This window comes from Tamandua tetradactyla, chromosome 16 (assembly GCF_023851605.1).
Source record: "Tamandua tetradactyla isolate mTamTet1 chromosome 16, mTamTet1.pri, whole genome shotgun sequence".
Lineage (NCBI taxonomy): Eukaryota > Metazoa > Chordata > Mammalia > Pilosa > Myrmecophagidae > Tamandua > Tamandua tetradactyla.
Window position 1 is genome coordinate 24,940,567 of NC_135342.1, and position 14,122 is coordinate 24,954,688.

Here is a 14,122-nt window from a genome sequence, read left to right on the forward strand (position 1 = left end):
TGGGCGCCTCGGCTTCCAGGGCAGGCGCCACCGAGCCCCCGCTCCGGAGCCCGACCGGGAGGCGGCGCTGGACCTGAGCCGGCTGCCCCCGCAGCTGCTGATGCGGGTGCTCGGCCACGTGTCCCCGCGCGCTGCTCAGACGCTGCCGCCGCACGGGCCGGGGCTGGCGCGCGCTGGTGGACGCGGCCGGGCCCTGTGGCTGCTGATCCCGGCCCGAGACCACGCGCCGCGCCCTGCTGCCCGCCAGTGCCTGCCGCGCGGCGGACCCTCCCCGCCGGGCCGCTTCTGCCAGCGCAGACCCTTGTGAGGCAACCTCCCCGCAACCCCTGCGGCGAGGGTGGGGCGCCCGCGGGGGTGGAGTGGGGCGTGGGGGTGGGGGTGGAGGGGAAGCGAAGGGGAGGGGAGCCGGTGGGCCGCGCCCGAGCCGGGGGAGTCGCTGGAGCAAGGCTCTTTTGTTTAAACAGAAGATCTGCCAGTGATTTGAACAGTGAATAAGAAAGTACTTGCAAAGTCCCTTTGGGGGAATGGTGAGAAAAGGGGAAAATCCAACTTCTACAAGTTGAATTCTTGATATTCTCACAAGCAGTGCGGACAATCAAAACTATAGCTGAGCCCCCAATCTTGGGGGTTGTTCATGTGAAACTTATCCACGCAAAGAATAGGTCAAACCTACTTAAAATTAGGCCTAAGAGTCACCCCCAAGAGAACCTCTTTTGTTGCTCAGATGTGGCCTCTCTCTCTCTCTCTCTCCAACCAATACAACAAGCAAACTCACTGCCCTCCCCCTTTCTAAGTGGGACATGACTCTCAGGGGTGTGGACCTTCCTGGCAATGTGGGACAGAAATCCTAGAACGAGCTGAGACTCAGCATCAGAAATGAGAAAACCTTCTGTACCAAAAGGGAGAAGAGCGAAATGAGACAAAATAAGTGTCAATGGCTGAGAGATTCCAAACAGAGTCGAGAGGTTATCCTGGAGGTTATTCTTACGCATTAAATAGATATCACCTTGTTAGTCAAGGTGTAATGGAGAGGCTGGAGGAAACTGCCTGAAAATGTCAAGCTGTGTTCCAGTAGCCATGTTTCTTGACGACGACTGTATAATGATATAGCTGTCACAATGTGACTGTGTGATTGTGAATACCTGTCTGATGCTCCTTTTATCTACCTTGTCAACAGACGAGTAAAACATATGAAATAAAAATAAATAGGGAGAACAAATGTTAAAATGAACTTAGATTGAAATGCTAGTGATCAATGAAAGGGAGGGCTAAGGGGTATGGTATGTATGAATTTTTTTCTGTTGTCTTTTTATTTCTTTTTCTGAATTGATGCAAATGTTCCAAGAAATGATCATGATGATGATTATGCAACTATGTGATGATATTGTGAATTACTGATTATATATGTAAAATGGAATGATCATAAGAATGTTTGTGTTTGTTGGTTATATATTTTTAATTTAAAAATTAATAAAAAAGAAAATGCAAAATAAAATATTTAAAATATATGATTAAAAAAAACAGAAGTTCTGCGGGGATGGATGGTGGACAGGTGGTGGAGCAAAACCTGACAGCTGTGCCCGGGGCCGGTCGCAGACCTATTTCGTGACTTCCTTCAGGTGAACGCCCCTGCTCCTCCAGGGCTGGGGTCGGCCTGAGGAGGACCTGCTGGTTCTCACTGCCCCTCCTCCCGCCTTCCCAGATGGTGTGGCAAGAAACAAGTCTTGGACCTGGAGGAGGAAGGTCTGTGGTCAGAACTGCTGGACAGTGGCAGGAGTGAGATTTGTGTCTCGATCGGTAAGTGTGATGAACTAAACAGCTCTTTGCTCTGTGCTGACCGCGCACAGATAAAGAAACTGAAGCTCTGAGAGGCAACCTGCCTTAACCACCAGCACACCTGTGGTCATTAGCATAGTGCACAACTGAACCCCTTCTCACCTGGAAAGGAGCTGGATCAGAAGATGGCAGATTGGATCCAGTACGGAGGCCTCAGCCCAGAGCCATTTTGTCTGAATAAGATGTCCATTGTCTTAGGAGGGAATGATTGAGCCTCGTTGGCTAAGAGCTAGGATGCTACACTGGAATCTGACGGCCTGGGTTCAAGCCCCAGCTCTGCAGCTGTATGACCTTGGCCAAGGTCACTGTGTACCTCAATTTCCTCATCTTTACAAGGTGAAATTCTTATAAAGACAGTTATTACATGGCAGGTACACAGCAAGTGTTTTTTTTTCTTTTTTCAAACTTTGCTCTGAAGCAAAGGAAGGCATATATCAAGCCCTCAGAGCTTCATAGGAAACTGAGGTTCAGAAGGGGGTGGGGTGGGGTGGGGGTTGGCTTACCCTGGTGGCACAGCTAAGGCTTGGCAGAACCTGGCATTTGGCTCAGACTTATGGGATGCCAGAGCTTTGCACTCTGTAACAGTGCCCTTCCAGCTGGGGTGCATGAGGACCTCCTAAAGGATGCACAACCCAGATAGTTCTAAGGGAGTCAAATTCCAGATCCTGTACAGCTATGTTTCTTATTCTAGAACTGATCTGCCACAGATCACATCTGTGTTGGAGGTTTCATGACGTTCTCCTTTCCCAATCCCTCTCTCACAGCCCCCTTCCCTACTTTGTACAGAAAAAAATGCCCTGGCCCATCTAGAATCTTTCTATGGTGTATGGATCCCAGGCCTAAAGAGCACTGGAGAGCCAGGCAAAATAACCATAGGAAATTTTGGCATTAGTAAATTTACTTTTTTTTTTAAATTTGTTCCCCCTATTATTTATTTATTATAATCCATATTTTTCACTCATCTGCCCATACTGTAGATAAGAGGAGCATCAGACACAAGGTTTTCACAATCACGTAGTCACGTTGCAAAAACTATATCATTATACATTCATCTTCAAGAAACTTGGTGTTCTAGTTTGCTAGCTGCCGGAATGCAATATACCAGAAACAGAATGGCTTTTAAAAAGGGAAATTTAATAAGTTGCTAGTTTACAGTTCTATGGCTGAGAAAATGTTCCAATTAAAACAAGTGTGTAGAAATGTCCAATCAAAGGCATCCAGGGAAAGATACCTTGGTTCAAGAAGGCCGATGAAATTCAGGGTCTCTCTGTCATGTGAGAAGGCACATGGTGAACACGGCGTCATCTGCTAGCTTTCTCTCCTGGCTTCCTGTTTCATGAAAGTCCCGGGCAGGTCCCGAATGGGTGGAGACACGCCTCCACCTAATCCAGTTTCACAGCCACACTTGATTGAGTCACATCTCCAGGGGGATGATCTAATTACAGATTCAAGCATACAGTATTGAATAGGGATTAGAAAAAATGGCTGGATTTTTAAAATGGGATTAGGATTAAAACATGGCTTTTCTAGGGTACGTGTATCCTTTCAAACCAGCACACATGGCTTTACTAGAACACAGCTCTATAATTTCAGGTACTTCCTTCTAGCCTTTCTAATATACCTTAAACTGAAGAGGGGATATCTATATAATGGGTAAGAATAACCTCCAGGATAACCTCTTGACTCTGTTTGGAACCTCTCAGCCACTGACATTTTATTCTTTCTCATTTCGCTCTTCTCCCTTTCAGTTAAGAAGGTTTTCTCAATCCCTTGATGTTGAGTCCCAGCTCATTCTAGGATTTCTGTCCCCCATTGCCAGGGAGGTTTACACCCCTGGGAGTCATGTCCTACATAGAGAGGGGGAGGGCAGTGAGTTTGCTTGCCATGTTGGCTGAAAGGCCACATCTGAGCAGCAAAAGAAGTTCTCTGGGGGTGACTTTTAGGCCTAATTTTAAGTATGCTTAGCCTATTCTTTGCAGTGATAAGTTTCATATGAACAAACTCCAAGACTGAGGACTCGGCCTATTGATTTGTTTGTCCCTACTGCTTGCGAGAATATCAGGAATTCTCCAAATGGAGAAGTTGAATTTTCCCCCTTTCTCGCCATTCCCCCAAGGGGACATTGCAAATACTTCTTTATTCATTGTTCAAATCACTTTGGGATTTACTGGGGCATCACTCTGGAAAAACCTACACAATCTCATGCCCTATTCAAGGTTCCATATACTTATGGTATTCAATTAACCTATCTGTACAAGTTATATTAGGAAATACACTAGTCAAAATATAAATTTTGTATCAAACATTTTTTGCTTTAGTCTCACACAGAGGTTGAAGTTTTAAAATATGAATTACCATCTATTTTCAACACCCTGAACTATTGACATTCCTTTGTTCTTCCTCATTCAAAAACATCTTTTAATTTGTACATTTAGTCACTATCCTTGTACACTCTAGGCATTCCTGGATTATACCATCTCAATCTTTATCATATATCTTCCTTTCTGGTTTCGTGTCCCCAGCCCTCCTCCCTCTATCATTCTCACATTCAGCTTCATTCAGTGTTCTAACATTATTGTGCTACAATTAGGTAATATTGTGCTACCTGTTTCTCAATTTTTATAATCAGTCCCATTGCACAATCTGTATTCCTTCTTCTCCAGTTACCCAATATCTTATTCTATTTCTATCTCCTGATGGTCTCTGTTCTTAACTAAAATTCTCCAAGTTCATTCACTAATGTCAGTTCTTATCAGTGAGACCATACAGTATTTGTCCTTTTGTTTTTTGCTAATCTCACTCAGCATAATGTCCTCAAGGTCCCTCCATGTTGTTACATACTTCATAACTTTATTCTGTTTTACAGCTGCATAATATTCCATTGTATGTATATACCACAGCTTGTTTAGCCACTCATCTGTTGATGGACATTTGGGCTGGGTCCATCTTGGCAATTATAAATAATGCTGCTATAAACATTGGTGTGCAAATGTCCATTTGTGTCCTTGCCCTCATGTCCTCTGAGTAGATACCTAGGAATGGTATTGCCAGATCATATGGTGTTCTAGTTTGCTAGCTTCCGGAATGCAATATACCAGAAACGGAATGGCTTTTAAAAGGGAGAATTTAATGAGTTGCTAGTTTACAGTTCTAAGGCCAAGAAAATGCCCCAATTAAAACAAGTCTATAGAAATGTCCAATCAAAGGCATCCAGGGAAAGATACCTTGGTTCAAGAAGGCCGATGAGGTTCAGGGTTTCTCTCTCAAGTGAGAAAGCACATGGCGAACACAGTTAGGGCTTCTCTCTCTCGGCTGGAAGGGCACATGGCAGACACGGTGTCATCTGCTCTCTCCTGGCTTCCGGTTTCATGAAGCTCCCCGGGAGGCGTTTTCCTTCTTCATCTCCAAAGGACTGGCTGGTGGACTCTCTGCTTCGTGGTGCTGCAGCATTCTTTGCTCTCTCTGAATCTCTTATTCTCCAAAACGATTCCTCTTTTATAGGACTTCAGAAACCAATCAAGACCCACCCAAATGGATGGAGACATGTCGTCCCTTAATCCAGTTGAACAACCACTCTTGACTAAATCACATCAACCAGAGAGATGATCTCATTACAGTTTCAAACATACAGTATTGAATAGAGATTATTCTACCTTTATGAAATGGGATTTATATTAAAACATGGCTTTTCTTAGGGGACATACTTCCTTTCAAACCAGCACATATGGCAATTCTATAGTTAGCTTCTTGAGGAACCACCAAACTGCCTTCCACAGCAGTTGTACCATTTTACATTCCCACCAACAGTGGATAAGTGTGCCTCTTTCTCCACATCCTCTCTAGCACTTATTATTTTCTGTTTTATTGATAATGGCCATTCTGGTGGGTGTGAGATGATATCTCATTGCAGTTTTGATTTGCATTTTCTTAATAACCAGGGAAATCGAGCATCTTTTCATGTGCCTTTTAGCCATTTGTATTTCCTCTTCTAAGAAGTGTCTGTTCATGTCTTTTGCCCATTTTGTAATTGGGTTATTTGTCTTTTTGTTGTTGAGTTGAACAATCTTTTTATATATTCTGGATACTAGACCCTTATCTGATATGTCATTTTCAGTAAATTCACATTTAACCAAGGTATTCCTGGACTCTGTCCTATGGCTGATTTTTTTTCATTTTTTAAAAATATATTTTTTGACAATCTTCACACAAATGCTGTCCATACATGGTGTACAATCAGTGGCTGACAATATCATCACTAAACATGTATTCATCACCGTGATAAAAAAATATGTATTTTTTATAACTTCCTCCAACCCATTTTACTAGGAGACGTATACCCAATAAAATTTTGTTTTTAATTTAACCATTATTTGTCAAACTACATGACAGTTGTGTTGTTTTTGATCACCGGTATACTATTTAATTGTAATAACTAGTGGTTCCCAAATTTTGCCACACATCACCTAGAAAGCTTTATTTATTTTTAACATTTTTTAAATTGTGAAATATATATATATACAAAAAAGCAATAAATTTCAAAGTACATGTAACAAGTAGTTATAAGACAGATTTCAGAGTTAGGTATGGGTTACAGTTTCCAATTTTAGGTTTTTCCTTCTAGCTGCCCTAAGACATTGGAGACTAAAAGAAATGTCAGTATAATGATTCAGCAGTCATACTTATTTGTTAAATCCTATCTTCTCTGTTATAACTGCTCCTTCTCCCAATCTTTAGAGGTATTTGGGCTAAGTGCCCATTCTAACATTTTCATGTTGGGAAGTGCTGTTGATAATATGGGATGAGGGGATGGAGGTAGTTGATGTTCTTGGAGAGGCTGGCCCCTCTGGGTTTCAGGACTCATTTGGTCTGGGAACCCATGTGGAGGTTGTAGGTTTCTGGAAAGCAATTATAGAGCATGAACTTTTATAGAATCTCAGATAGAGCCCTAGGTGTTCTTTAGGGTTGACAGGATGGTTTTGACTGGTGTTTGGCAAACCATGGTAAATAGCAATATCTAGCTGAGGTTTGCATAACAGTAGCCTCCAGAACAGCCTCTCAACTCTATTTGAACTCTCTTAGCCACTGGTACCTTATTTTGTTACATTTCTCCTCACCCTTTTGGTCAGGAAAGCATTGTTGATCCTGCGGCGCTAGGGCCAGGCTCATCCCTGGGATTTATGTCCCACATTCCCAGGGAGAATTTCACCCTTGGATGCCATGTCCCACATAGTGGAGAAGTTAATGATTTCTAGGAAGTTTTTTTGATCTCCTGATGCCCAGGTCTTGTGCCATCCCAGTTAAATCAGAATGAGCTCCAGGCAGCAATATCTGCAAGAAGTTTTGAGCCAATTACAAAGTTAGATGACACGTTTTCTGAGGGGTTCCCCGAATCACCCTCAGGGCTGATATTTAACCAGAAGGACTCACAGATCTCACTGAACATAGTTTACTCATGGACATAGATCTATTATAAAGTAAGAAAACAGATTAAAATCAGCCATAGGCTCTCTCTCTAAACCAATCTGGCAAGTGAACTCACTGCCCTCCTCCGCGGTACGTGGGATATGACTCCCAGGGGTATAAAGCTCCCTGGCAACATGGGACAGAACTTCCAGAATGAGCTGGGACCAAGTGTCATGGGATTGAGAAAGTCTTCTTGACCAAAAGGGGAAAGAGAGAAATGAGAACAAAGTTTCAGTGGCTGAGAGATTTCAAATAGAATCGAGAGGTTATCCTTATGCATTATATAGATATCCCTTTATAGTTTACGGTGTTTTGGAGTGGCTGGAGGGATCTGAAACTGTTGAGCTGTGTTCCAGTAGCCTTGATTCTTAAAGATGATTGTATAACAATATAGCTTTTACAATGTGACTGTGTGATTGTGAAAACCTTGTGTCTGATGCTCCTTTTATCCAGGGTATGGACAGATGAGTAAAAAATATGGATAAAAAAATAAATAAATGGTAGGGGGGATAACAGGTAAAATAAATGGGGTAGATGAAAATACTAGTGGTCAACGAAAGGGAGGGGTCAAGAGTATGATACATGAGTTTTTTCTTTTTTTGGAGTGATGCAAAAGTTCTAAAAATGATCATGGTGATGAATACGTATTTATGTGATGATATTGTCAGCCACTGATCATACACCATGTATGGACAGCATGTGTGTGAAGATTGTCAAAAAAATATTTTTTTAAAAAATGACAGAGTCCAGGAATAGCAGATGCAGAGCCTCCATCGTCTCTTCCTAGGGAGTCAGGACATTTTATCCTCCTGACATCAGTGTTTGGTAATACACATGGAGTATTCACAATCTACGCCTCAGTGTTGAGCTTTTTTACTGGGGCTTCACCTTGTAGGCTTGATTGATTGATTGCCCATGTGGTTAATCTCAGCCTCTAGGTCAACTGATAACACATGCCCCAAAGCCCCCACCTTAAATCCCATTGGTGGTCTACCCCTGCAATCATATCCAATATGGTCCAAGCCCCCAGGCAAATAAAAACATTCCTATCAAGCATAACATTCCAAGGGTCCCAAGGTTATCTGCCAGAAGCAGATAGTAAGGCAGAGAGCAAAGGTCACATCTCCTTGCACAAGGCCATGTCTTTACTACACATTATCTCGTACACATTCCTAAAACAATTCCAATCTGTAGCAAATTTGGGAATCATTAGTGGGTAATGATAAATCAATCCAGAAGAAAAAATGTTAACACTTAGAGCTTTATGATCACAAGAAAAATTTTAAATTTCATTTATAAATATATATATGTGGTTGTACAGAAATATACGAAAGGGTAATCCATAAGAGTCTTCTAAAACATGAAAATATACTAATATACCAGGACAAAATTTTATGGGAGAACTGGAAGGGAAATTCAATTCTTAGGAGAATAGGGAATCGTGTCAAGTCTCTTAAAGGAGATACTTGTTTGTGTATTTTTACAATCCATTTAAGTTTTTTAAATTTAACTTCTAACACCAAACATGCACATATGTTAGGGTTTGGCTCAATGAATTGTCACAGCAAACACCTCCATGCAGCCAGCCCTCGAGTCAGGAACAAAGCATTGCTGGCAACACCCACTCCCAGCATCCCTCAGGCCCCTTTGCCATCACCACCCAACCTAAGGGTAACCAGCTTCCTGATTTCTAACATCATACACTGATTTCACCTGTTCTTGTACTTTATATAGGTGGAATCATACAGTACATTTTTATATCTGCCTACTTTCACTCAACATGATTGTAAGTTCATCCATAATGCTTTTGGAGCGATAGTTAGTTTACTTTCGTTGCTGTATAGTATTCCACTATATGAGTATACCATGATTTATCTGCTTACTGTTGATGAACATTGGGTAGAGGTGTTGTTTTTTTTTAAATGTTGCTGGGTATCACATCACCAATTTATTTAGATTCCACTGGATCCTTCTAATAAATTGTGTTTTAAAACATCAATCTTACAAACGTGGGAAATTACATTCTTTACTCCCATATAAACCTAAAATGGGGAATTTTTATCATTGCCCTAATAACATGGGAGGCACATGCAGCAGCACTGCTCCAGGTCAGCACTTCTAAAACTAACGCGTCTGTGGACCTTGTTCAAGTGCAGATTCTGATTCTCTGGGGAGGGAGCCCAGCTCCCAGGTGACACTGATGGTACTGGTCCAAGGCCCACACTTTGTGTGGCAAGGAGCTAGAGAAAACGCATGTGCATAAGCAGGGAGAGCATTCAGGTGGGGAGGCAGACATGCCCAAAGAGATGGGGTGGCAAGTCTAACCTTCAGGGCTTTTCTCCTACTGCAGGTGGGGAGCCCAATACAGCTATGGCTGTGTGTTCTCACTCCTTGTCCAACTTATAGATGCCAAAAAGGCCATCCTGGATACATTCTCTGCTGCCCCCAATCCCATCAAATAGTGGAACCACAACGCCTGCTTTCAGGTGAGTCTCTCACCAGGGAGCTGGGAGAGGATGGTGGAGGCCTGTCTGGGCTATCTCTTGCTGCCTGACTAATCACCTCAAAACTTGGCTTCATGTCAGCAGTTTATTACCTTTCATATTTCTAAGTCAGTACTTTGGGAAAAGCTCAGCTGGGTGATTCTTACTGTGGGCTCTCATGTAGGGGCATTCAAGTGGCTGGAGCTGCAGGAGCTGCTGGTTCATGGAATCTCAAGGCTCTACAAGGCAACTGTCTGCCTGGGCTGATTTGGGCTTCCTCACAAACTTAGGAACCACCTGCTTCCACCGTGGTTCAGGGGTCCACCATGAGGATATGAGAGAAGAAGCAGAAGTGCCATTACCTTTTCTGACCCATCCTTGGGTGACACTTGATGAAAGTCACACTGCATCACTTCCCTCACATTAGCAAACCTACCCAGCTACAAAAGGAAGAGAATTTGACGCCTCTTCTTGATGAAGGATTGGAAGGTTCTAGAAGAGCATCGTGTGAAAAGAGACGTGCTGTTGCAGCCATCTTTGGAAAATGCCATCGGCGAGAAGACTGCCACCTCAGCCTTTGAGGGGAGGAATGTGACTGAATAGGGCTGACCCCTTCCTCTACCTACAGGTCACCCATGTGTTCTCCAACATCAGGATGGGCACCTGTTTTGTATCTTTCCAACTCTGTGGCCAGGATACGCAGTTCTGGGCTGGCCACTACAGAGCCCATGGGACCAAGTCCAATGTGATGGTGCAGGTCCATCTGACCTAGTCGAGGGCTATCCTAGTAAAACGGCCCAACCGTGTCTGCCAGCAGCTGGGGCCATTGGCCAGGCCCTTCATGAACCACAGCTTGTAGCTCCCTGGCGTCCTGGAAACTCCTAGGACCAGTCAGGGGTCCCGCTGGGAGAAGTTTCTTCTTTCACATGCGTCTTCTACTGCTGCTTTAGAATGGCCCGTGCTCTACTGAGGGGAGAACCACAGGAGAGCACAGGGGAAGGCTGGAGAGGGACCCTGCTCTCCCCTCCCCTCCCTCACCCCCAGAGGCAGTCTTGTCCAGCCAAGCCCCTCTGCCCCTCCACTGGCCTCTGATCTCTTCCTGCTTCTGCTTCTGGGGCTTTGTTTTATCATACCTGCAAGACTTCTCCTCACATCTAAACTAGAATCTCATCTATTCAGCCTTCTTAGATGGCCAGTAAAAGACCAGCCACCTCTGGGAGGTGAACTTAACCTCCTGAGGCTTCAAGTTTCAGGGCTGGGACCAGGTCTCATAGCTGAAGGTCTGCTAGCCTAACATTGCTCTCATTGAGAAGTGAGGTGGTCCTCTGTGCCCCACCCTGATCCTCAAGGACCCCTGTGATTGTTTGGTAATTAAAATTTCTTTATTTTTCATTTTGAAAATTTTTATCAAACATTCCATATTAGCTAGGGTTCTCTAGAGAAACAGAATCTGCAAAAGACATCTGTAAATATAAAATTCATAAAAGTATCTCATGTAACCGTGGGGATGTAAGAGTCCAAGATCTGTAGGACAGGCCGCAAGCTGGCAGCTCCAGTGAAGGTCCTCAATGAACTCTCAGGAGAGGCTGACTGGCTGAAGCCAGAAGAGTGATCGTCTCTTCTGAATCTTCCTTAAATGCCTTATGGTAGTTCAGTGGTAGAATTCTCACCTGCCATGTGGAGACCCAGGTTTAATTCCCAGTCCATGCACTTCCCCAAAAACAAACAAGCCAAACAAAAACTTCAACAAATAGTGCTGCAGTAACAGGATACTCACATGGAAAACTAATGAAATGTGACCCCATCATACAGCATTAAAAAAAAAAAAAAAGCCGTCCAGTGAATTAAACATCACTCATTGCAGAAGACACTCCCCTTAGGCAGCCAATGCGATCATGATTTAAGTCCATGAAATATCCTCACAGCCACAGACAGGCCAGCACTTTCCTGACCAGACAACTGGGCACCACCACCTGGCCAAGTTGACACACGAGTCTGACCATCACACGTTCGAAGAATAACATCAGTAACCTGTATCTGCCAATCAAATGGAAGAAATTTATTATTTTGCCAAAATTGCTTCAGACTTTTTTTTTGGATACTATTTGTTCAGGGTATTAAGTAGCCCTAGTTGAGGAGGGAAAACTCTATAGAAGAAACATGAGCCAATACTTGGAGAAGGAAGGGAGGAATTAGAATATCATTTCCCAAGCTGTAACTGAAAGATTGGGATTGAAGGGACGATTCTGATTACTAAATCATTATATAGACATTCTTTTTTGCTTTCTTGTATATTGAAGTGTACAGAGGGAAATACCTGAAATCTCTACATTGTAATCCAGCTGCCTTGATCTGATAATGATTGTTTAGCCTTTATTTCCTGCCCCTATGAATGATAAACCTTGTGACTAATCTTCATTTGTACTCATTTACCTGTTTTTTCAACTTTGGAGCCTTGTAATCACTAAAGACAGCCCCTAATATTTATTAATGAAGGGTTTTGGGTCAGTCCAGAACTAACCCATCCCATGTCCAAAGTTATCTTGATAACGAGACTGGATCTGACCAAAATGGGCCCACCTGGCATGCGCAGTAACTTAGACTTTAACCTATAAGTGACTTATACTTTATTATAATACTAAAAATTGCACCCATATTAAGCCACCATTTTCTTACATACGTTCTGTGACTAAGCATGTAATCAATCTTTGCATATATGATAATTAAAGCACCTCCAATTTACATCATTATCCTAAAAGCTCCCTATCTTTTAATTCTATAAAACTATCAGAATTACTGCAGTTTGGGGAGAAAGTTTTTTTTTGTTTTTTTAATGTATAGTATAACATATATACAAAGCAAAGAAATAAAAAAGCAATAGTTTTCAAAGCATTCTTCAACAAATAATTACAGGACAGATCCCAGAGTTTGTCATGGGCTACAATATCATCATCTCAGAGTTTTCCTTTTAGCTGCTTCAGAGACTAGAAGGCTTAAATATTTTTTATCATCACAATCAACTTTTTTTCCTTTTTTGTGAAAAATAACATATATACAAAAAAGCAATAAATTTCAAAGCACAGCACCACAATTAGTTGTAGAACATATTTCAGTTTTGACATGGGTTACAATTCCACAATTTTAGATTTTTACTTTTAGCTGCTCTAAGATACTGGAGACTGAAAGATGTCAATTTAATGATTCAGCATTCATATTCATTGTTAAATCCTATCTTCACTGTATAACTCCACCATCACCTTTGATCTTTCCATCCCTTTCTTTAGGGGTATTTGGGCTATGGCCATTCTAAATTTTTCATATTGGAAGGGCCTGTCACTAATATGGGGTAGGGAGATGGAATTATCTGATGTTCTGGAGAGGCTGGGCCCTCTAGGTTTCAGGACTTATCTGGACCAGGAGCCCATCTGGAGGTTGTAGGTTTCTGGAAAGTTACTCTAGTGCATGGAACCCTCGTGGGATCTTATAAATTGCCCTAGGGGTTCTTTAGGATTGGCTGGAATGGTCCTGGTTGGGATTTGGCAGGTTGTAACAGGTAGCAAGGTCTAACTGAAGCATGTTTAAGAGCAACCTCCAGAGTAGCCTCTCAACTCTACTTGAACTCTTTCAGCCACTGCTACTTTATTAGTTACACTTATTTCCCCTTTTTGGTCAGGATGGAATTGCTGATCCTATGGTACCAGGGCTGGACTCATCCTGGGAGTCATCTCCTACGTTGCCAGGGAGACTTTCACCTCTGGATGTCATGTCCCACGGACTGAGGAGGGCAATGATTTCACTTGCAGAGTTGGGCTTAGAGAGAGTAAGACCACATCTGAGCAACAAAAGAGGTCCTCCAGAAGTAACTCTTAGGCATGCCTATGGATAGTCTAAGCTTCTCTGCTATCTACATAAACTTCACAAGAGTAAGCCTCAGGATCAAGAGCATGGCCTATTGATTTGGGTGTCCCTAAAGTTTGACACAGTATCAGGGGATTCACTGATGGTACGGTTTAATAATTCCATATTCTAGGGGGAAAGATTTTGGGCCAATAGGCCATCTGCTCTGCTGCTGCACATCTAGTAATAAATTCTTTCTCTCCTTGAAACCCCAGTATCTCAGGGATTGGTCATTTGAGAGCATCAAGCAAAAGAATCCATAGCCTTTGTCCGGTAACAAATCCCTGATGAAATGATGGGCTCTGGCAAAATGTATCTGTGTCAAAGGGATGAGGTAGATGGTGGGTGGGGAACTGGATGGAGGCACAGTGTCAAAGAGGCTTTCAATCAGGTCTTCTGGGTCTGCTAATATGAGGCAAATGAAGAACACCCTTCGTTCCGTT

At 42.8% G+C, this 14,122-nt stretch overlaps 1 protein-coding gene across 1 annotated transcript in view; it reads left to right on the forward strand.

Moving 5' to 3' along the window:
- The window catches only part of LOC143658365 (uncharacterized), a 52,667-nt gene extending 40,162 nt beyond the window's left edge, over positions 1-12,505 (forward strand). Inside the window, exons 3-5 of the mRNA XM_077130474.1 lie at positions 1,703-1,797; positions 9,650-9,785; positions 9,967-12,505. Coding sequence (XP_076986589.1) covers positions 1,703-1,797; positions 9,650-9,785; positions 9,967-10,049 — 314 coding nt within the window. The 3' untranslated portion in view covers positions 10,050-12,505. The remainder of the gene's footprint in view (positions 1-1,702; positions 1,798-9,649; positions 9,786-9,966) is intronic.
- Positions 12,506-14,122: the final 1,617 nt, after the last annotated feature.